This window comes from Zophobas morio, unplaced genomic scaffold, assembly GCF_036711695.1.
Source record: "Zophobas morio isolate AGI-343-1 ecotype UQ-CSIRO unplaced genomic scaffold, CSIRO_AGI_Zmor_V1 ptg000026l, whole genome shotgun sequence".
Classification (NCBI taxonomy): domain Eukaryota; kingdom Metazoa; phylum Arthropoda; class Insecta; order Coleoptera; family Tenebrionidae; genus Zophobas; species Zophobas morio.
Window position 1 is genome coordinate 13343550 of NW_026972131.1, and position 22382 is coordinate 13365931.

General features: G+C 35.2%; 5 protein-coding genes across 8 annotated transcripts in view; 1 reads left to right on the plus strand and 4 right to left on the minus strand.

The window, feature by feature from the left end:
- LOC135136456 (acylamino-acid-releasing enzyme-like) overlaps positions 1 to 4398 on the plus strand; it is an 18478-nt gene extending 14080 nt beyond the window's left edge. For all 3 annotated transcript variants that reach the window (XM_064065724.1, XM_064065722.1, XM_064065721.1), the window contains exons 7-10: positions 3011 to 3185; positions 3240 to 3491; positions 3542 to 3679; positions 3727 to 4398. In XM_064065724.1, the coding sequence (XP_063921794.1) occupies positions 3011 to 3185; positions 3240 to 3491; positions 3542 to 3679; positions 3727 to 4346 (1185 nt within the window). In that variant the 3' untranslated portion in view covers positions 4347 to 4398. The remainder of the gene's footprint in view (positions 1 to 3010; positions 3186 to 3239; positions 3492 to 3541; positions 3680 to 3726) is intronic.
- On the minus strand, positions 4385 to 20338 carry LOC135136461 (large ribosomal subunit protein uL16). 2 transcript variants are annotated; one of them, XM_064065736.1, is made up of 3 exons: positions 20333 to 20338; positions 5154 to 5181; positions 4385 to 5073 (listed from the first exon to the last, which is right to left on the minus strand). In XM_064065736.1, the coding sequence occupies exons 2-3, from the start codon at positions 5174 to 5176 to the stop codon at positions 4437 to 4439; spliced, it is 660 nt and encodes a 219-aa protein (XP_063921806.1). In that variant the 5' UTR covers positions 5177 to 5181; positions 20333 to 20338; the 3' UTR covers positions 4385 to 4436. The 2 variants fall into 2 exon arrangements, with proteins under 2 accessions (XP_063921806.1, XP_063921805.1); XM_064065735.1 differs by lacking the exon at positions 20333 to 20338 and adding an exon at positions 5308 to 5376 and having other exon boundaries at positions 5154 to 5182.
- Positions 12668 to 13568, minus strand: LOC135136444 (general odorant-binding protein 72-like). Its single transcript, XM_064065707.1, has 5 exons — positions 13365 to 13568; positions 13235 to 13310; positions 13092 to 13180; positions 12854 to 13039; positions 12668 to 12804 (listed from the first exon to the last, which is right to left on the minus strand). Exons 1-5 carry the CDS (start codon positions 13422 to 13424, stop codon positions 12787 to 12789), a joined length of 429 nt encoding a protein of 142 aa, XP_063921777.1. The 5' UTR covers positions 13425 to 13568; the 3' UTR covers positions 12668 to 12786.
- On the minus strand, positions 13643 to 14911 carry LOC135136443 (protein SCO1 homolog, mitochondrial-like). Its single transcript, XM_064065706.1, has 5 exons — positions 14641 to 14911; positions 14410 to 14593; positions 14165 to 14362; positions 13910 to 14118; positions 13643 to 13860 (listed from the first exon to the last, which is right to left on the minus strand). The coding sequence occupies exons 1-5, from the start codon at positions 14722 to 14724 to the stop codon at positions 13711 to 13713; spliced, it is 825 nt and encodes a 274-aa protein (XP_063921776.1). The 5' UTR covers positions 14725 to 14911; the 3' UTR covers positions 13643 to 13710.
- Positions 19750 to 21649, minus strand: LOC135136457 (S-phase kinase-associated protein 2). Its single transcript, XM_064065725.1, has 7 exons — positions 21496 to 21649; positions 21130 to 21446; positions 20856 to 21079; positions 20526 to 20809; positions 20349 to 20476; positions 20139 to 20298; positions 19750 to 20090 (listed from the first exon to the last, which is right to left on the minus strand). Exons 1-7 carry the CDS (start codon positions 21570 to 21572, stop codon positions 19898 to 19900), a joined length of 1383 nt encoding a protein of 460 aa, XP_063921795.1. The 5' UTR covers positions 21573 to 21649; the 3' UTR covers positions 19750 to 19897.
- Between the last annotated feature and the right edge of the window lie 733 nt (positions 21650 to 22382).

Below are 22382 nucleotides of genomic sequence, written 5' to 3' on the forward strand. Positions count from 1 at the left end.
CATTTTTCAGTTTCTTGATTTTTAAAATTTTTAATTTTTCCATTCTGTAGTTTTTCAAATTTTCCGCTTTTTTAATTTTCAATTTTGTGACTATTTCATTCTTCGAATTTTCGATATTTAAGTTTTCAATTTTTCCGCTGTTCGATTTTTTAAATTTTCAATTTTCAAAATATCGAATTTTCCATATTCGAATTTTCAATCTTTTAATTTCGATTTTACGGTTTTCCTATTTTCGACGGTACGATAATTCCATTTTTGAATTTTAGATTTTTCATTTAGACATTTCGTTTTTTCTACATTTCGAATCTTGGATTTCTTGATTTCCCGATCTTTCAACGTCTTGATTTTCGAATTTTTGAGTTTTCGGATTTTCAATTATCGACTTTTACATTTTAAAATTTTCCATTTTTCAAATTTTTGCTTTTCGTTTTTTTGATTTCCAGAGATTTCGATTTTCGATCCCCTAAGTCTTTCTACTTTTCGATTTTCCGATTCTTTATTTTTCGATTTCCTCAATTTTTAATTTTTCCATTATTTAGTTTTTCGAATATTTCCGGTTTTTTAATTTTCAATTTTCCGAATATTTTATTTCATCGGATTTTCGATTTTCCGACTTTCGTTTCTCGTTTTTTTATTTTTCGATTTTCAAATGTTCCATTTTTCAGTTTCTTGCTCTTAAAATGTTTGCTTTTCGATTTTTTGATTTCTTGAGTTTTCGATCTTGAATTCTTTATTTTTAGATCTCTCAAATTTTTCATTTTTCCATCCTATAGTTTTTCAAAAATTTCCGCTTTTTTAATTTTCAATTTTGTGAATATTTCATTCTTCGGATTTTCGATTTTTCGACTTTCGTCCCTCGATATTTCGAATTTTCAATTTTCGAAATTTCGATCTTTGAGTTTTCAGTTTTTTCGACTTTCGATATATGGTTTTTTCTATATTTCGAATCTTGATTTTCCAGTTTTTCAGTTTTCAGATTTTCGATTTTCAACTTTTATATAATCGAATTTATGATATTGTATCGTTATTCGAATTTTCCTTATTTCCTTCCAGATTTCTGGATTTTTGATTTTTTTATTTTTCCAATTTTCTCTTTTTTCTACATTATTTCGTTTTTCGAATATTTCCGTTTTTTTAATTTTCAATTTTCCGAATATTTTATTTCATCGGATTTTCAATTTTCCGACTTTCGTTCCTCAATATTTTCAATTTTTCGACTTTCGATATGTGGTTTTTCTATATATCGATTCTTGGATTTCTCGATTTTTCGAAATCTTGATTTTCCAGTTTTTGAGTTTTCGGATTTTCGATTTTCAACTTTTATATTTTCGAATTTTTGCTTTTTCATTTGAATGATCCAATTTTTGACTTTTTGATTTTTCGAATTTTCTATTTTTCCATTCTTACGTTTTTAAGCTTTTCAATATTTTTACATTTCGATATTAGAATTTTCATTTTTTTTATTTTTCGATTTTGGTCAATTCGATTTTTTAAATTTTCAATTTTCAAAATTTCGAATTTTCTATATTCGAATTTTCAATTTTTTAATTTCGATTTTTCGATTTTTTGGTTTTTCCATTTTTCGACGGTACGATTATTCTATTTTTGAATTTTCGATTTTTCAATTTAGACATTTCGTTTTTTCTATATTTCGAATCTTGGATTTCTTGATTTCCCGATTTTTCCACATCTTGATTTTCGAATTTTTGAGTTTTCGGATTTTCGATTATCGACTTTTATATTTTCGAATTTTCTATTTTCCGATTTTTCAGATTTTTATTTTTTCATTTGAATAATCCGATTCGATATTTCGTTATTCGAATTTTCAGTTTGTTTCCTTACAAATTTCACGATTTTTCCAGTTTTCAATTCTTCAATTTTTGATTTTTTGAATTTTCCAATTTCAATTGAAGATTTTTCAATAATCTATTTTTTATTTATTTTTTGATTTTGCAATTTTTTACTTTTCGATTTTCTGATTATTTTTCGAATTTTCTATTTTTCAGTTTTTACATTGTACAGGTTTTACTATTTATTTTATTTTACGTTTCGATTTCTCCAATTTTCAAATTTTCCATTCTTTAGTTTTCCAAATTTTAATTTTTTTAGCGTGGGTGGGCGGGGTTTATATTTCACATTTTTTTTTTAATTACTTAGTATTCTTTGAACAACCCGATACTCAAAACACATGTTTTTAATTTCTTGTAAACAAATAAGTATTTTGCAGTTAAGCTCCGCCCTCTTAGTTCACAGCGAATAAAAAAAATCATCACAATTGAAATAGGGCGGGTGGGAGGGCTTACATTTTGGCTTTTTGTTTTTTAATATGTGTAGACTTTTTTTCACAACATGAAACTTAAAACATGTTTAAAATAGAAAATTTGCATAAGGAAATAAATCCATATTTCCTTGCAAAAAAGCCATCTTTTAAGTTTCTTCTTATGAAAAAATGGCAATGTATATTATTAAGAAAAAAAGGGCAAAATATAAGCCCCACCCACCCACCCCGTCGCAATTCTGATTATTTTTTTATTCGTAGTAAACCGAGGGGCGTAATTGCAAAATCGATATTTCCCTATACAAATTTGCAATTTTAAACATGTTTTAAGTTTCTTGTTGTGAAAGGAAGACTACACATATTAAGAAAAATGGCCGAAGTATGAGCCCCGCCCACCCGCCCTATCTCAATTGTGATGATGTTTTTATTCGTTGTTAGACCGAGGGGCGGAGCCTAATTGCAAAAACGATACTTTCCTACAGTTATTTCGACAGAACTTCCCTCTCCCTTGAAATATAATAAAACAAATCCTACTTTTGGAAAAATTATAACCGCAATTTGATTGGTTGGAAACCCAACGGCAAGTTTATAAATCGACTCATTTAGTTGTTAAAAGTTGCGTAAAATTTATTTATTAGCGGACCTGGTGGTTAGCAGGACCGCACTAGGTTTTTTTTACAATCATAATAATCCAAAACTGTGTAGAAAATGCGCTATAATTTTTTTATTCAGCCCACCATAACAACCGTTGTGGATGTAGTAAGAAGCGAAACTGAAACCAATTCCGGGACCAAATTTCACGGCCTGTATAACACAGGGTTTATTAAACGCTGTTTCGCTAGTGGCAATCGCTTGGTGTTATCAACCAACCAAAAAAATACTGTGAACACCTACGTCATCGAAATCGGTATTATAATATTTTATACAAATATAAAAAAGGAAAACAATAACGCTATTATAGATACCGGAAAAATCACCGAACTGATGTACAACGACGGCAGCCAAATAGTTCTAGACGTTGTAAATGATATAATTTTGGTAAATCGTCGCAATTACCTGAAACCAGATAAATTAGCGATCTCCAAACTACCCCCAAAAGAGTCCGAGGAGTCGTTGAACTGGGTAGAACTCACCACCAGTCAAGTGGTCGAAGGTTTCGAAAACTGCGTTTATGAGTATCTGGATTTACACCAATCAACGGACGACAGCGTCAGTACGTTTTTTTTTTAACCCAAAAACGATTTTTGTAATGGACTTTTTTAGAATCTTTCTCCGCTATCTATCTCGGTCCTAAAACCGGCCCCGAAAAATCCACAAACCTCATCGTGTGGCCCCATGGGGGCCCCCATAGCGCCTTCGCCAATAACATGTTCCTCGAATCGTCATTGTTTTTATCGCTAGGTAAACACAAATTTGTGTACAAATCATAAATTAAAAACAATCTCCAGGTTTTGGTATAATTTTCGTCAACTATCGAGGCTCCATTGGGGCGGGGCAAGACAGCGTGGAGTTCCTTCTGGGCAAAATTGGCCAAACGGACGTCTCTGATTGTATTCTAGCCGCAGATACCGCCCTTCAGAAGTACCCGTTCTTGAACCCAAACGGGTTGGTTTTGTTTGGGGGTTCACACGGAGGTTTTCTCGTGGCGCACCTAAGTGGAAAATACCCCGATAAGTTTAAGGCCGTGGTGGCACGAAACCCCGTGATTGATGTAGTTTCCATGAGCACGATTTCCGATATACCTGACTGGACGTACGTGGAAGCGGGTTTCAAATACACCCAGATTGGCAAACCCAGCGAAGAGGCGCTTTTAGCGATGCGACGTGCATCACCCATTGAGACCGCGCATCAAGTAAAAGCCCCCACGATGCTACAAATCGGTTCCAAGGACCTCCGGGTGCCCGCGCATCAAGGGTTGGAATATTACACCCGACTTAAAGCAAACGGGGCTAAAGTTAGGCTCAACTTGTACGACGACAATCACCCCCTGAGTCAAATCCCCAACGAAATGGATAACCTCATCAACTCGGCGTTATGGTTCCAGGAACACCTCGCCTCGTTAGAATAAGTGTCAAATCAAGAATAATTTTTCTAAGGTGTAATAAATTGTTTTTTCAACATGTTTTTTTTTTATTATTCAGAAATAAAAACGTACAAATTAGATAGCCAAAAGCTCCTCCTGTACCTTTTTCCACGCGGATAGCGGTCCATGTTCCGGTCTGTACTGCACATTGCAGCCATCAGGCGCCAATCTCCCGTTCTCCTTCAAGTCGTCGTACACCTCCCTGTCATATTTCGTGAATCCAAACTTCTTGGAGACGTAGATTTTCTGGCGACCGGGGAACTTGAACTTGGCGCGCCGCAAAGCCTCGATGACTTGGGCCTTGAAACGGTCGCTAGATCGCACACTCATGATTGGCTGGCCGATGTTGACCCGCGCGACGGTGCCCTGCGGCTTGCCGAAGGCCCCGCGCATCCCGGTCTGGAGCCTATCGGCCCCAGCGCACGACAACATCTTGTTGATGCGGATCACGTGGAAGGGGTGCAGCCGCATGCGGATGTGGAACTGGTCTTTCCCGCAGTTCTTGACCAGGTATTTGTTGGCGCAAATACGCCCGGCTTCCAGCGCCTCGGAGCTGAGCTGTTCATATTCGTCGGAGACCAAGTGGACGCACAGGGGGAAGTCGTCGACGGTGGCTTTTTTCTTGCCGAGGTCGAAGATGCGGATCTTGGGGTCGGGGACGCCGCGGCAGAAACGCGATTTCGGGTAGGGTTTGTTCTTGCAGTAGCGATAGCTGGAAAGAGAGGGTTCATATTTAGTGTGAATTAAAACATGGTAAACAAAATTTTCCAGAGAAGATGAAACATAACCTACCATCTCGCTGGACGTCGACCCATCTTGATCTGGAAACGAAATAACACTGAATTATTTGCAAAGTCGGGATGGGTGTTGGTGTTTGAAAGAGTTTAAAGCAACTATTTCACAAAATTGCACAAGATGACTTAGATATTTCATAAAGAATACTCACAGATAGACGACACTCCACCACAATAAACTTGAAAAGAGAATGGAGTTGACAAGTGACGTTTGACGTGTGCGTGTGCGCATTCGTACAATTGGCGGGATATTCAAAAAGAGAATTGACAACGAATTGCATTTATTTTCGATTTTTTGTGTCTCTACTTTTTTTTAACAATTATTTATTTTATTAAATAAGATACTCATGCACATGTAGTTTATAAACCCCTGTTGATTTTTTTTCCTACACATACAGATTTTTTGAGAAAAAAAATCAAAATTAAAACATCTTGCAATTTAACTTTGAAACTGCTCTGAAATTTTGGAAACGTTTTAGGGTATCGTAAGAATGATAAATCGTTAATCAAATTTTTTTATTTTATCTTTACCAAATTTTGCTTAACATACATAATAATCTTTGAACAACACAAAACTCAAAAACATGTTTTATTTACATGATAATTTCTTGTAGAGAAATAAGGATTTTAAGCTCCACCCTCTTGGCTCACGATGAATGAAGAAATGTCATCACAAATGAGTTCGGGTGGGTGGGCGGGACTTATATTTTGCCTTTATTTCCTTAATATATATAGCCATCTTTTCACCACAAGACACTTAAAACATGCTTAAAATACTTAAAACAAAAAGGCAAATTTAAGCCCGCCCACCCGCCCTATCTCAATTGTGATGAATTTTTTTATTCACCGTTAAGCAAGGGGGCGGAGCTTAACTGCAAAATACTTATTTCTTTTCAAGAAATTAAAAACATGTTTTTGAGTAACGGGTTGTTCAAAAAATACTATGTGTGTTAAGAAAAACAGGGGCAAAATACAAGCCCCGCCCACCCACCCTGTCTCGATTGTAATGATTTCCTAGAAACTTAAAACCCGTTTAAAATGATAAATTTTGGCGAGGAAATATGGATTCTGTAATTACGGCCCACCCCCCAGTCCGACAATGAATGGAAAATTCATTCATCAGGATTGAGATCCAGACGGATGGGTGGGGCTTATATTTTGTTTTTTTCTTCTTTTTTTTATTTAATACATGTAGTTTTTTCCGAGCAACACCACCCCTGAAGAACATGTTTCACATGGTAATTTTTGTAGAAAAATACGGATTTTGCAGTTAAGTTTCGCCCCCTTTGACTAACGACGAACAAAAAAAATGCGTTACAATTGAGATAGGGTGGGTGGGTGGGGCTTATGTTTTGCATTTTTTCTTCTTAATATATATTGTTTTTCCTCCGTAACAAGAAACTGAAAACATGTTTAAAATGGTAAATTTTATCCCATACATTTCTCTATTAATTTACCCTTTTAAACATATTTTCAGTCTCTTGTCGTGAAAGCAAAAGGACGTGCATATATTAAGAAAAACAAACGCAAAATATAAACCCCGCCCACCCACCCGCATTTCAATCGTGCTAACGTTTTTATTCGTTGTTAGTCGAAGGGCGGAGTTTATTGCAAAATGCTTATTTCTCTACAAGAAACTATTATGTGAAACATGTTTTTAAATTTTGTTAAAAGGAAACTATATTTGTTAAGAAAAACAATCCAAAAAATAAGCCCCACCCACCCACCCGAATCTCAATTGTGATGAATTTTTCATTCGTTGTCAGACCGAGGGGCGGAGCTTAATTGTAAAATCGATGTTTCCTGACAAAAATTTACCATTTTAAACGTTTTAAATATATTGTTGAAAAGATTGTTACGTATATCCAGAAAAAAGGCAAAATTGCTGATGTCACTCGTTGTGAATATTGAAATTCTAAAAAATTGTTATACTTCATACTATAAATTGTGGAAAAATGGTGAAAATTTTCCAGAAAATGAAAACGAAACAAATTTTTTTTTACTAAACATTCAGATCTTGAGAAAAGATTCAAAATTGTATGACAATATTCTGAAATTTGATCAAAATTTATTCGTTTAGCCCCTCCTAAAAATTGATGACGTCATGTCTAAATAATGCAAAATATTATGACTATACTTCATAATTTTTATAAGGGTGACTCAATTGGGTTATGGAGCTTCTTGATTTATTTTGATTTTTTAAATGATGCTACCTACAGAAAAATGAGATCGTTTGCTTTATTGATGTGTCAAACCTCAACCGTTGACTTATCTGGGCCAAATAAATATCTGTCATTATCAGAAAACTCCAAGGAATCGAATGGCACAAACAGAAAGACGATATCTTGAACCATTTCGAAATGATAAATTCGTAAACTCGAAACATATTTTTTGAGATGAGTTTTGAAAGAAATTTTGATTGAAATAGAATTAATAGTTAACAACTGATACCAGAAATGAATTTTGCACCGCAAAATTAGTCCGGAAACACAATTTCACGCAGATTGAAAAGTCAGGTTTTTTCATCTTATGAAAATTTCGGGTTTTGACTGTTTCTAACTGTCCCGATTAATAAAACTCTCAGCTTCCTGAAAATTAATCTTTTTACTAATTCGAACCTTCTGAGTAGGAATCCAAGCTCAGAATTGGCCTATGAAGCATCCTGAATTTTTTTGATTTTTTAAATTAAGCTACCTCTAGAAAAATGACATTGTCTGTTTTATCAATCTCTCAAACCTCAACGGTTGATTTATCCGGGCTAAAAATTATGTGTCATTATTAGAAAACTCCAAGGAATCGAACCGTAGAAACGGGAAGACGATATCTTGAACCGCTTCGAAATGAGGGATTCGTAAACTCGAAAAATATTTTTTGAGATGACTTTTGAAAGAAATTTTGATTGAAATTATTTAACAATTCATGCCAGAAATGAATTCTGCACCACAAAATTAAGTCTTGAAACTCAATTTCAGGCAGATTGAAAAGTCCAATTTTTTCACCTTATTTTCAACCACGCTAAAATTTCTGGTTTTTTCCTAACTGTCCCGGTCAATAAAGGCTCAGCTTCCTGAAAATTGATCCTTTTACTAATTCGAAGCTCCTGACTAGGAATCCAAGTTCAGAATTGGACAATGGAGCTTCCTGATTTTTTTTAATTTTTTTAATGATGCTACCTACAGAAAAATGACATCGTTTGCTTTATCGGTGTCTCAAACCTCAACGGTTGACTTATCTGGGCAAAAAAAATATCTGTCATTATCAGAAAACTCCAAGAAATCGAATGGTACAAACAGAAAGACGATATCTTGAACCGTTTCGAAATGATAAATTCGTAAACTCGAAAAATATTTTTTGAGATGAGTTTTGAAACGAATTTCGTTTGAAATAGAATTAATAATCAACAACTGATACCAGAAATGAATTCTGCACCGCAACATTAGTCCGGAGACACAATTTCAAGTCGATTGAAAAGTCTGATTTTTTTCACCTTATTTTCAACCACGTGAAAATTTCTGGTTTTGATTGTGTCTAACTGTCCCGATTAATAAAACTCTCAGCTTCCTGAAAACTAACCTTTTTACTAATTCGAACCTTCTCAATAGGAATCCAAGCTCAGAATTGGCCTATGAAGCATCCTGAATTTTTTTGATTTTTTAAATTAAGCTACCTCTAGAAAAATGACATCGTATGTTTTATCAATCTCTCAAACCTCAACGGTTGATTTATCCGGGCTAAAAATCATATGTCATTATTAGAAAACTCCAAGGAATCGAACGGTAGAAACGGGAAGACGATATCTTGAACTGCTTCGAAATGAGGAATTCGTAAACTCGAACAATATTTTTTGAGATGAGTTTTGAAAGAAATTTCGATTGAAGTCGAATTAATATTCAACAACTGATGCCAGAAATGAATTCTACAATGCAAAATGAGCCCAAAAACTCAATTTCAGGCAGATTGAAAGAGTCTGATTTTTTTACCCAGAGTAAATATTTTGGTAACCCTCGGCTTTGCCTCGGGCTAAAAATCAATGGGTCCAAAAAAATGGTTAGATTATAGGCATAAGCCATTAAAAGAACATTATTTTTGGGAAAATATGTTTGACGAGCGAGTTGACAATGACTGCTTTTTGACTTTGGTACTATATAATTTTTTAGATTAATTATTGTAGACTCCACCTTGGACTGATTTTATACATATGTTAAGAAAACAAATCTAAAAAATAAACCCCACCCACCCGCCCCAACCTCGATTGTGATGAATTTTTCATTCGTTGTCAGACCGAGGGGCGGAGCTTAATTGTAAAATCGATGTTTCCCGACAAAAATTTACCATTTTAAACGTTTGAAATATATTGTCGTGAAAAGATTGTCACGTATATCCAGAAAAAAGGCAAAATTGTTTATGTTACTCGTTGTGAATATTGAAATTCTAAAAAAATTGTTATACTCCTATTTCATATTGTAAGTTGTGGAAAAATGGTGAAAAGTTTCCAGAAAATGAAAAGGAAACAAAGTTTTTACAATAAACATCCATATTTTGGAAAAAAATTAAAATTGTATGACAATATTCTGCAATTTAATCAAAATTGATTCGTTTAGCCCCTCCCAATAATTGATGACGTCATCTCAAAATTCTGAACAGCTTACCCCATTTTTCCGCAAACCTTATAACTTTAGACCAATTTTTTAAATAAAATCTGAACATGCTCCCTGCGCTCCCATTCTAAACGTCCTTTTTTTAAGTTAGTCTGAGACGTATTGAAGAAAGAGTCGTTTTTAGGCTGCTAGAGTCTCCCCAATTTGAATACATAATTACAAACATTTTTTAGACAAAAACAATTTTTTTTATTAATAATTTAGCTTCTCAGGGACGCTAACGAGTAATTTTTAATAACACCTGAACGTGCTCGCTGCGCTCGCATTCTTATATGGGTTTTGCCGTTATGCCCCGCCCCTCGGTCTGGCAACGAATGAAAAATTAATCACAATTGAGATCGGGGCCGGCATAAGTGGGGCTTAATCTTTAGTTTTCTTTTATACTTAATACAAATAGTTTTCTTTGAACAACACAGTTACTTAAGAACTTGTTTTTAATGGTAATTCCTTGAGAGAAATCAGTTTGGCAATTAAGCTCCGCCTCCCGGTTCACGACGAATAGAAAAATTAGTAAGTATTGAGATCGGGTGGGTGGGCGGGTCTTATATTTTGCCTCTGTTTTTCTTAACATACGTAGTTTTGTTTTCGTAAGAAGAAACTTTAATTATGTTTAAAGTAGTAAAAAAGAGGCAAAATACAAATTCAGTGACTTCTGCGCCCCGAAATCTACAAGAAAAAGCATTTAGTTAACTTTCGAAAATCGTCGAAAATGGGTCGAAATTTGCTAATACTTGCCAAATAACGTACCCTCTAAGAAAATAAGAAAAGGTATTTTTCCCGCCCACCCACGCTTTATTTTCTTACAGGATATATCATTTTCAAAAATCAGTCTCATACTTGCCAAGATAAGATTGATTTTGGCAGATGACCTATTTTTTATTTTCTTAGAAGAGTAAGTCATTGGCCAAAATGAGTCTTATTTTGGCAAGTGCTATCCGCACCCACCCGCCCTTTGTTTTCTTAAAGAGTAGATCATTTGCCAAAATCAGTCTTATCGTAGCGAGTACTGCTAGATTTTTCAGTTTTTCGTTTTTTCAACTTTCCAATTTTTCGCCTTTCAAATTTCCCATTTTTTGATCTGTCTTTCGATTTTTGATTTATCTGGACAACTGAAAAAAACTTTCGAACTTTTAATTTTACAATTTTGGCAGTTTTTCGATATCTCAATTATTTGATTTTTAAAAATATTGAGAAAATAGATGTTTATTTTTTTTAATTTTTGATTTTTTGTCACCGGATAATTGGAAGGGAGTAAAAAGTAATTTTGTTCAGCGATTTGCCATGTTTACCATAACTTTAAAACATCTGAAAATTTTGGTTCTAATTATCAGTTTTTGGATTTTTCGGTTTTTCAAAATTTCGGTTCGAATAAATTTGTTCTTTCAGTTAAAACATCGAAAAATGACAAATCGTGAAAAGGAAAAATTTTAGCTTGAGAACTTGAAAAATTAAAAATCAAACAATTCAAAACTTGAAAAATCAGAAGATTGGAATTAAAAACTGCAAAATTGTCAAACAAATTATCAATTGAAATACTCAAAAGTTGAAAAATTTAAAAACTAAAAAAAAAAATTAAAACTGGAATTTCGAATTCGGTTTTATAAGATTTGTTTTTTTTTTCTCAATTTTTTGATATTTCAATTTTTGATTTTCCAATCATACAGTTGTACAATTTTCCGCTTTCTCATTTATCCGATTTTTCAATTTGTCATTTTTTGATTTTTAAATTTTTTATTTTTAGCAAGTACTAGCCCATGGTAGAAGGAGACATGGTATAGGCATCCGATGTACCAATTTAAAAATGGTCTGCGCATCCATTTGTGACGTTAGGTGGCATCAACGACCTTGTGACTCTTGTGAGCTTCGCTAGGGAAGTCTAGGGAATTTCAGCTTGAGTTGTCATTGCTCTGTCCAATACGTCAATTAGTTGTCGGATAACGAATTGTATTTTAAATTTCGCGCTAATTTCACCCCACTTGACGTCACACCCGATGCGTATGCCTATACCATGTCTCCTTCTACCATGGTACTAGCCCTACCCGCCCAGCCTTTATTTTTTTAGAAGAATAAGTCATCTGCCAAAATCAGTCTTATCTTGACAAGTACTAGCATTTTAGATTATTGTAGACTCCACCTGGGACTGGTTTTATACATATGTTAAGAAAAAAAATCTAAAAAATACGCCCCACCCACCCACCCGAAGCTCAATTGTGATGAATTTTTCATTAGTTGTCAGACAGAGGGGCGGAGCTTAAGTGTAAAATCGATGTTTCCCGGCAAAAAATTACCATTTTATAAACGTTTTAAATATATTGTCGTGAAGATTGTTACCTAAATCCAGAAAAATGGCAAAATTGCTGATGTTACTCGTTGTGAAAATTGAAATTCAAAAAAATTTGTATATATTTATTATATATTATTTTATATTTAAATTGTGGAAAAATGGTGAAAATTTTCCAAAAAATTAAAACGAAACAAATTTTTTACACTAGACATCCAGATATGGATTTTGCAATTATGCTCCGCCCCTCGGTCTGGCAACGAATGAAAAATTCATCACAATTGAGATCGGGGAGGGTATAGGTGGGGCTTAATATTTAGCTTTCTTTTTTACTTAATACATATAGTTTTCTTTGAACAACACAATAACTTGTTTTACATGGTAATTCCTGGAGAGAAATCAGTTTGGCAATTAAGCTCCGCCTCCCGCTTCACGACGAATAGAAAAATTAGTAACAATTGAGACCGGGTGGGTGGGCGGGGTTATATTGTGCCTCTGTTTTTCTTAACATCGTAGTCGTCTTGTGTGTGTTAATAATCAAAGGTATGCAACCAATAATTTCCATAACTCGGCTTGTTTGAATTTTTTTATTTTCGTTTTTGACATACATTCTAAAAGGGATCGGTAAAGTAAAACAATGTTTTGCATGTGACACCATTTTACTAAAACATTCACAAACGTGGGTGCGTCAATCAAGGCAAAAAGTATTTCTGAAAATAAAAATCTGTGTAAAATATGCAACAATGTCGTAATTTTTACCTCAGGGTTGTCCAAATATATGCAATGCGCTATTTCGTACGCAGCCAAACACTTGTCTGAAGGTGTCTTCACAGCGTCTTTGCAGTTTTGAATTGAAGCAACCGCTGTAGGTCTCAGAGATTCAGGTGCTTGGGCTGTAAGTGTGGCGACACCGGTTTCCCATTCAAACGTGTTTTCTTTGCTAATCTACAGAAACACGGACTTATACTTCTATATTAACAAAATTGCGCCGTTTTACCAGTTTATGCATGTTTAGTATACACCACAGGTAACATTTTGCGTTTTTTTCCATCCCCCAGTCGCCGTTATGCATCGCATCGATTTGTTCTAAAACGAAAAAAAAAAAAAATTGAATTGGAACCTACTATTGACAAAACAAACCGTTAGTGGTTTTAAATTTTGGCTGGCACACATTTCGCACCAGTTTCAGCGCAGCTTTCATCTGGGCTTCACTCATCTACAACAACAAACTCAAAAAAATAAAAATAAACCAAAAACAACTCAATCTTACCGCACTGTCCCCATATTGAAAGCTTAAAGTTGCAAAAACCAGCAACAACAGGACTTTCATTATGAATCACACGACATACAGAACACTGCACCACTATTCATAAAAACACACTCCTTTTATAAGACCTCAAGCCACCACACGATTTTATAATTTCACGAATTACTCCTTTAATTGTTGTTTATTTACGACAATTTTTCCTATGAATGAATATAAATCTAGCGGCGCGAAAAATTGAAGGATCTTTAAGTAACATTTACATAACATGTAATAACACACTGTTTATCCAAAATCTATGTAATTGAGACTATAAAAAAATGTACAAAATTGAAGGAAATCCCCCACGGAATTAAAACCAACTGCTGGCATTCATCTGGGCATACTTCATCATATTTACTTTCACGGACGTCACGATTTCCGAAGCGCTCTTATTCTGGCCGTAGTAATCCACGAATTTGCCATCAGGGTCCACCAAGTACATAATAATCGTGTGGTCAACCTACAAACCACAAAATTACTAACAAAACAGTGATGAATTAAACACAGACTATGTAATCACTATCTTTATCTTTAGGTCCTGCACTAAAATACACCCTGTATGCTTTACAGGCCCTAGCGACTTGCTCAACCGTTCCCGTCAGACCTAGGAGTCTCGGCGTGAACTCCGCACAGTACTTTCCAACTACTTCAGGCGTGTCTCTCTGCGGATCAACGGAAATAAATAATGGCTGCACTTGAGGCGTATCCTTGCTGGAATCTAATAACGCAATTACATAGAATTAACAAAGCAGACGTAATAGCACCTAACTCGTCAATCACGGCGGCCATTTTTTCAAGCTCATCTGGACAAATATCCGGGCAGTGGGTAAACCCAAAATAAATCAACAACCACTTCCCCAAAAATTCGTCGCTTTTGCGGGGGGTGCGTTTGGAATCGACTAACTCAAAGTAGCCACCGATTTTGGCTTTACCTAACATCCGCTGCCGCTCCCTCATCATCGCTACAAACAAAAATAACGGCGTTTTGTCACTACTTAATGCAATTTACCTTCTTCTTTTTCTTTTTTTATATAGTACATAAAGGCGAGCAAGCCGCTGCCTAGTACTCCCGTAATGGCTAGATTGCGCCACGAAATGGGCCCTATGCCTTTGCCCCCCTCCTTTTTGCCTAGTTTGGGGCGCTGGCTGTCGCTAAAGCTCCGAATGTTTATTTTGCATTTGTTTAAACGGGTCTGCAACAAATCGATATAGTGAATGCAAAAATGAATCAGAAAAGTACAAGTGTGGCCGCCCTGGTGCTAAATAACGTCGCGCTGGACCGTAAAGCCGAATTAATCGCTGTGGTTACAAAAAACGTAGACATGTTTGAGGTTATGTACGAGGTAGAGTGGGTGCTTAAATGGGCCAAAGTAAGTCGCTATTGCAAAAAAACGTGGTCTTGAAGCCGGTTTTACGAAATTCGGCTTGTAATTACTGCACAATGTATACTTTTATGGTGTTTAGGTTATGTGATATTGACTTGTGTTGGTACTCCTGTGTCGGTTTCGAAACGTCAAAATAGTTTGATTATCAATTTATTATATTATTTTTCTAACAAAAACGGGAAATAAAAAAGACAGATGTTGATTCGGGGACAATTTTTTCCTGTTAATTGTTGTAAAATCATTGATACTGGGATTTTTATTGATAATGTTGCTGCACCTGTCGAAACGTCAAACTTCAAATGTCATTACAAATTTGAAAAGTTCAAAGGTGTTTAAAATTTATTGTCTCATTAACTGATCAAATTTCATCGTTATTCCCACATAAAAAATACGCATTCTCATATTATAAATAAACAAGCACTTACCAAAATAAGACTCATTTTGGCCAATGACTTATTCTTCTAAGAAATTAAAAAATAGGTCATCTGCCAAAATCAATCTTATCTTGGCAAGTATGAGACTGATTTTTGAAAATGATATATCCTCTAAGAAAATAAAGGGTGGGTGGGCGGGAAAAATACCTTTTCTTAAAAGAGTAGGTCATTTGCCAAAGTAAGTCTTATTTTGGCAAATACTAACCTGGCCTACGCGCCTTTTATTTTCTTAGAGGGTACGTTATTTGGCAAGTACTAGCAAATTTCGACCCATTTTCGACGATTTTCGAAAATTAACTAAATGCTTTTCCTTGTAGATTTCGGGGCGCAGAAGTCACTGAATTAGTATTTTGCCTCTTTTTTACTACTTTAAACATAGTTAAAGTTTCTTCTTATAAAAACAAAACTACGTATGTTAAGAAAAACAGAGGCAAAATATAAGCCCCGCCCACCCACCCGATCTCAATTGTTACTAATTTTTCTATTCGTTGTGAACCGGGAGGCGGAGCTTAATTGCCAAACTGATTTCTCTCAAGGAATTACCATTTAAAACAAGTTCTTAAGTAATTGTGTTGTTCAAAGAAAACTATTTGTATTAAGTATAAAAGAAAACTAAAGATTAAGCCCCACCTATGCCGTCCCCGATCTCAATTGTGATTAATTTTTCATTCGTTGCCAGACCGAGGGGCGGGGCATAACGGCCAAACCCATATAAGAATGCGAGCGCAGCGAGCACGTTCAGGTGTTATTAAAAATTATTCGTTAGCGTCCCTGAGAAGCTAAATTATTAATAAAAAAAATTGTTTTTGTCTAAAAAATGTTTGTAATTATGTATTCAAATTGGGGAGACTCTAGCAGCCTAAAAACGACTCTTTCTTCAATACGTCTCAGACTAACTTAAAAAAAGGACGTTTAGAATGGGAGCGCAGGGAGCATGTTCAGATTTTATTTAAAAAATTGGTCTAAAGTTATAAAGTTTGCGGAAAAATGGGGCAAGCTGTTCAGAATTTTGAGATGACATCATCAATTTTTGGGAGGGGCTAAACGAATCAATTTTGATTAAATTGCAGAATATTGTCATACAATTTTAATTTTTTTCCAAAATATGGATGTTTATTGTAAAAACTTTGTTTCCTTTTCATTTTCTGGAAACTTTTCACCATTTTTCCACAACTTACAATATGAAATAGGAGTATAACAATTGTTTTAGAATTTCAATATTCACAACGTGTAACATCAGCAATTTTGCCGTTTTTCTGGATATACGTAACAATCTTTTCACGACAATATATTTAAAACGTTTAAAATGGTAAATTTTTGTCGGGAAACATCGATTTTACAATTAAGCTCCGCCCCTCGGTCTGAAAACGAATGAAAAATTCATCACAATCGAGATTGGGGCGGGTGGGTGGGGTTTATCTTTTAGATTTGTTTTCTTAACACATGTATAAAATCAGTCCAAGGTGGAGTCCACAATAATCTAAAAAATTATATAGTACCAAAATCAAAAAGTAGTCACTGTCAACTCGCTCGTCAAACATATTTTTCCAAAAATAATGTTCTTTTAATGGCTTATGCCGATAATCTAAACATTTTTTTAGACCCATTGATTTTTAGCCCGAGGCGAAGCCGAGGGTTACCAAAATATTTACTCTGGCTGAAAAAATCAGACTCTTTCAATCTGCCTGAAATTGAGTTTCTGGACTCATTTTGCATTGTAGAATTCATTTCTGGCATCGGTTGTTGAATATTAACTCGACTTCAATCGAAGTTTCTTTCAAAACTCATCTCAAAAAACATTTTTCGAGTTTACGAACTCCTCATTTCGAAGCGGTTCAAGATATCGTCTTCCCGTTTCTAACGTTCGATTCTTTGCATATTTCTAATAACGACACATAATTTTTAGCCCGGATAAATCAACCGTTGAGGTTTGAGAGATTGATAAAACAGACGATGTCACTTTTCTAGAGGAAGCTTTATTTAAAAAATAAAAAAAATTCAGGATGCTTTATAGGCCAATTCTGACCTTGGATTCCAATTCAGAAGGTTCGAATTAGTAAAAAGATTAATTTTCAGGAAGCTGAGAGTTTTATTAATCGGGACAATTAGAAACAGTCAAAACCCGAAATTTTCACCTGGTTGAAAATAAGATGAAAAAATCAGACTTTTCAATCTGCGTGAAATTGTGTTTCCGGACTAATTTTGCGGTGCAGAATTCATTTCTGGTATCAGTTGTTGACTATTAATTCTATTTCAATCGAAATTCGTTTCAAAACTCATCTCAAAAAATATTTTTCGAGTTTACGAATTTATCATTTGGAAACGGTTTAAGATATCGTCTTTCTGTTTGTACCATTCGATTCCTTGGAGTTTTCTGATAATGACAGATATTTTTTTGGCCCAGATAAGTCAATCCCTGAGGTTTGAGACACCGATAAAGCAAACGATGCCATTTTTCTGTAGGTAGCATCATTTAAAAAATCAGAAAAATTCAGGAAGCTCCATTGCCCAATTCTGAACTTGGGTTCCTAGTCAGGAGCTTCGAATTAGTAAAAAGATCAATTTTCATGAAGCTGAGCCTTTATTGACCGGGACAGTTCGGAAAAAAACACAAATTTTCGAGTGGTTGAAAATAAGGTAAAAAAACAGACTTTTCAATCTGCCTGAAATTGAGTTTCAAGACTTAATTTTGTGGTGCAGAATTTATTTCTGGCACGAATTGTTAAATAATAATTCAATTTCAATCAAAATTTCTTTCAAAACTCATCTCAAAAAATATTTTTCGAGTTTACGAATTCCTCATTTCGAAGCGGTTCAAGATATCGTCTTCCCGTTTCTAACGTTCGATTCCTTGCAGTTTTCTAATAATGACACATAATTTTTAGCCCGGATAAATCAACCGTTGAGGTTTGAGAGATTGATAAAACAGACGATGTCACTTTTCTAGAGGAAGCTTTATTTAAAAAATAAAAAAAATTCAGGATGCTTCATAGGCCAATTCTGAACTTGGATTCCTATTCAGAAGGTTCGAATTAGTAAAACGATTAGTTTTCAAGAAGCTGAGAGTTTTATTAATCGGGACAGTTAGAAACAGTCAAAATCAGAAATTTTCATAAGGTGAAAAAAATCAGACTTTTCAATCTGCCTGAAATTGTGTCTCTGGACTAATTTTGCGGTGCAGAATTCATTTCTGGTATCAGTTGTTGATTATTAATTTTATTTCAGTCGAAATTCGTTTCAAAACTCATCTCAAAAAATATTTTTCGAGTTTACGAATTTATCATTTGGAAACGGTTCAAGATATCGTCTTTCTGTTTATATCATTCGATTCCTTGTAGTTTTCTGATAATGACAGATATTTCTTGACTCAGATAAGTCAACCCTTGAAGTTTGAGACACCGATAAAGCAAACGATGTCATTTTTCTGTCATCATTTAAAAAATCAAAAAAAAAAAATCAGGAAGCTTCGTGGCCCAATTGAGTCACCCTTATAAAAATTATGAAGTATAGTCATAATATTTTGCATTATTTAGATCGACAAAATTTTGACAGGACGTCATCAATTTTTGGGAGGGGCTAAACGAATAAATTTTGATTAAATTGCAGAATATTGTCATACAATTTTGAATTTTTTCCCAAGATCTGCATATTTAGTATAAAAAATTTGTTTCGTTTTCATTTTCTGGAAAATTTTCACCATTTTTCCACAATTTATATAGAATTTCAATATTCACAACGAGTGCAATTTTGCCTTTTTTCTGGATATACGTAACAATCTTTTCAACAATATATATTTAAAACGTTTAAAATGGTAAATTTTTGTCAGGAAACATCGATTTTACAATTAAGCTCCGCCCCTCGGTCTGACAACGAATGAAAAATTCATCACAAGTGAGATTCGGGTGGGTGGGTGGGGCTTACTTTTTGGATTGTTTTTCTTAACAAATATAGTTTTCTTTCAACAAAATTTAAAAACATGTTTCACATAATAGTTTCTTGTAGAGAAATAAGCATTTTGCAATAAACTCCGCCCTTCGACTCACAACGAATAAAAACGTTAGCACGATTGAAATGCGGGTGGGTGGGCGGGGTTTGTATTTTGCCTTTGTTTTTCTTATTATATGCACGTACTTTTGTTTTCACAAGAAACTGAAAATATGTACGAGGTAGAGTTGGACTTAAATGGGCCAAAGTAAGTCGCTATTGCAAAAAAACGTGGTCTTGATGAAATTCGGCTTGTAATTACTGCACAATGTATACTTTTATGGTGTTTAGGTTATGTGCTATTGACTTATGTTGGTGCTCCTGTGTGGGTTTTGAAACGTCAAAATAGTTTGATTATCAATTTATTGCATTATTTTTCTAACAAAAACGGGAAATAAAAAACACCGATGTGATTCGGGGATAATTTTCTTCTATTAATTGTTGTAAAATCATTGATAAGACGGAAAATCGACTGGGATTTTTATTGGTAATGTTGCTGCACCTGTCGAAACGTCAAACTTCAAATGTCATTAAAAATTTGAAAAGTTCAAAGGTGTTTAAAATTTATTGTCTCATTAACTGATCAAATTTAATACGCATTCTCATATTATAAATAAACAAGCACTCGTAATAAGGCACAAAACTAGAACAAACCTAAAGTAACATCACACTGCGCTGTATTGAAAATCGGGTTTTAATCTCTAACTTTCATGTTCCAAATTCGCGATCGCTTAATTCCGACCGTTGGTCGCGCGACTGAGCTGAATTTAAACTTGTTGATGTTGACGTTGGCGCCTAAGCCGTCGTTGATAATTTTAAACTCGTCGGAGTTTATGTAGCTACCGTGGACGTCCAAGTACGCTAGGGTCTTCATTTTTTTGAGACATCTAGAATCACAAAATGAGGGTCTAAGTTGTTGGGAAATTGTGACTTACAGTAGCGACCGATACGGAATGAGATAACACCTGGACAGAGACAAGAAATTGAGTTCATCTAATAAAGTTATTTTTTTCACAGCTTCTCCGGTTATGGACGTGCAGTCGGATAAATCGAGTTCACGGAGATGGGGGCAGTTGGCGACTATTTGAACTACATCTGGAAGCAACGAATGAGTGGGGGAACTGACGTGTAGACAGACGACTTACTGTGGTCTTGGAGGAGTTTTCTACACCCGGAGAAGTTAAACCTGTCCAAACTTAGAGGTAAATTTTCGCAGGCGAATTCAATACTAGTTGAATTTAAGTACGTCCACGATAAATTTAATTCTCGTAGTCTGAAATAACGGGGGTTTAGGTGTGATTAATGCAAAGAGCGGGACTCACTTTCTACAATGAGTTAATAGAGCTTTTAAGCCCCCTACGTTGATCCCGCTTGCCATGGCTAAATTGAGCACTTCAAGGTCCTTATTAGCGGACAAAGCGACGAGGACATTGTCGCTTACGGGGACGGTTTCCAGGCTCAATTTTTTCAGTCTTCTACATTTGTTGAAAATTATTGTTAAGCTTGACGGGGCGATTGTAGCCATAGTTAGGTCTAAGTACATCAAACGGCAGCGGAAATCCGACTGCGACGCCTTAACATTGGGTAAAATAGGGGGGGATAATATCTAAACAAAGCGCGTTAAGTTAAGTCCACACACAAAACAATTTTACCCTTGTTCTAGCCAGTCTTAAAATTATCACTTGTCGGCTCATAATCGTGCCAATCGAGCCGGCTTCTAGGGTTTTATTTGACACGTCCATCCTCGTCCACAGACTTTCATCCTCAACCAACTGACTAAACCTCCTACAAACTAGCGCCACATGAGCCAACTGCGACTTCCCCAAATTTTGAAAAATATTCAACACCACTTCATCCGACAACCGATCAAAATAATCTGCAACTCACTCAATTAATAACATCCAACCCACAATGCATACAACATACTTATGTACGAATTAGCCGCATTGAAAGTTGTTTCTTTCGAGAAAACGCTACCCAGTTGACCCAGCGACAGTTTCTGGAGCGTGTTTTCAGGCAGCGACGCCTCCAACACCGCGATTTGCTCCATTTTAGTCGTCGGAGTTTCCACACTTGGCATGACTTTGGTTCTTTGCTTTTTGAGTTCGTGTTCGAGATCAAATTCTGAGTCGCTGGGCAGACAACCCACTCCAGAATCGTACACGGAATGCAGAACCAGCTCGTTTTTACTGAGGGTCCACCGGTTCGACTCCACGGGGTCCACGTCATAGCGGGCTCGTTTGCTGCAAGGGGCGCAATTTGAAAAACAGATAACCTCAAAATCGCGCTTACCAGACGGGCGATTTATCGATATCCGCGTCCGCCGGATTTAACAAGTCTTGAGTGGATATCATCGTGGTAATTTTCATTGGAATTTTGTTTACTTATTTAATGCACGACCCATTCCCTCCCTATTGAAGATTCACGCGCCCCCCGAATTTGACAGTAGTTGGTTGCCAACGGTGTGACATTAATGTCCCTAGGTGGACAACGAAGTGTATTTTGGGTTGCATACGTAACACATTCTACACACACTCAAACCATTGTTTAAGTATATTATAGTTGGACAACCTAATACAAATTTTACTTCGCCTAAATAGTGAGCTTTAGGACAAGGAATCCAGGGGGCGTGGGACAAATTTTTCGTCAACGCGCATTTTCACTACAGTGAGCGAACGTATTAGGTTTATTTTACTCTACATCAGATGGCGCCATCAAACATTAGCAAAGGCAAACACCCTTCACTCTGCTCTTATACGAGGAGTTATCCATAAATCCATAATTAACATTGTTCCGTAAACAGTAGTGTGTATAAACATATATGTACAAAATATGAAAATATACTTGACAAAAAATATGAAGCAACGCGTTGTAACGTGATAAGAAAGAATTGTATTTAAATGAATTTGACGCATATTTTATTTGACTATATCTGAAGACTGACAGAAACTTACCAAGGGTTTTTAAACTGGTATAATTGTTTAGTTTTACAAGATTAAAACAAGATTTTAAGTTAAATTTAGATTCGTGGTGTTACAAAAATATTAACACAAAATGAAAATATATATTCAACGTAAATAACAGAATGACATAAACTTTCGGCGTTCACATTACAAATAATTACAAGACAGAAAAAAAAACGCATGAAGAACTTAAGAGGCATGTTTGTAATATCGAGT

Excerpts from the sequence above, each read along its gene's own strand:
- LOC135136461 (XM_064065736.1), bottom strand. The coding sequence starts at position 5,176 with ATGGGTCGACGTCCAGCGAGATG. Across the intron at positions 5,074-5,153 it reads GGTCGACGTCCAGCGAGATG|CTATCGCTACTGCAAGAACA; the intron begins GTAGGTTATGTT and ends CTCTCTTTCCAG.
- LOC135136457 (XM_064065725.1), bottom strand. The coding sequence starts at position 21,572 with ATGAAAATTACCACGATGATATCCACTCAAGACTTGTTAAATCCGGCG. Across the intron at positions 21,447-21,495 it reads ATCGATAAATCGCCCGTCTG|CAAACGAGCCCGCTATGACG; the intron begins GTAAGCGCGATT and ends CGCCCCTTGCAG. Across the intron at positions 21,080-21,129 it reads TGCGGCTAATTCGTACATAA|ATTATTTTGATCGGTTGTCG; the intron begins GTATGTTGTATG and ends AGTGAGTTGCAG.
- LOC135136444 (XM_064065707.1), bottom strand. The coding sequence starts at position 13,424 with ATGAAAGTCCTGTTGTTGCTGGTTTTTGCAACTTTAAGCTTTCAATAT. Across the intron at positions 13,311-13,364 it reads TTCAATATGGGGACAGTGCG|ATGAGTGAAGCCCAGATGAA; the intron begins GTAAGATTGAGT and ends TTGTTGTTGTAG. Across the intron at positions 13,040-13,091 it reads TACTAAACATGCATAAACTG|ATTAGCAAAGAAAACACGTT; the intron begins GTAAAACGGCGC and ends GTGTTTCTGTAG.
- LOC135136443 (XM_064065706.1), bottom strand. The coding sequence starts at position 14,724 with ATGTCTACGTTTTTTGTAACCACAGCGATTAATTCGGCTTTACGGTCC. Across the intron at positions 14,119-14,164 it reads CGCCGTGATTGACGAGTTAG|ATTCCAGCAAGGATACGCCT; the intron begins GTGCTATTACGT and ends TTGCGTTATTAG. Across the intron at positions 13,861-13,909 it reads ATAAAGATAGTGATTACATA|GTTGACCACACGATTATTAT; the intron begins GTCTGTGTTTAA and ends TGTGGTTTGTAG.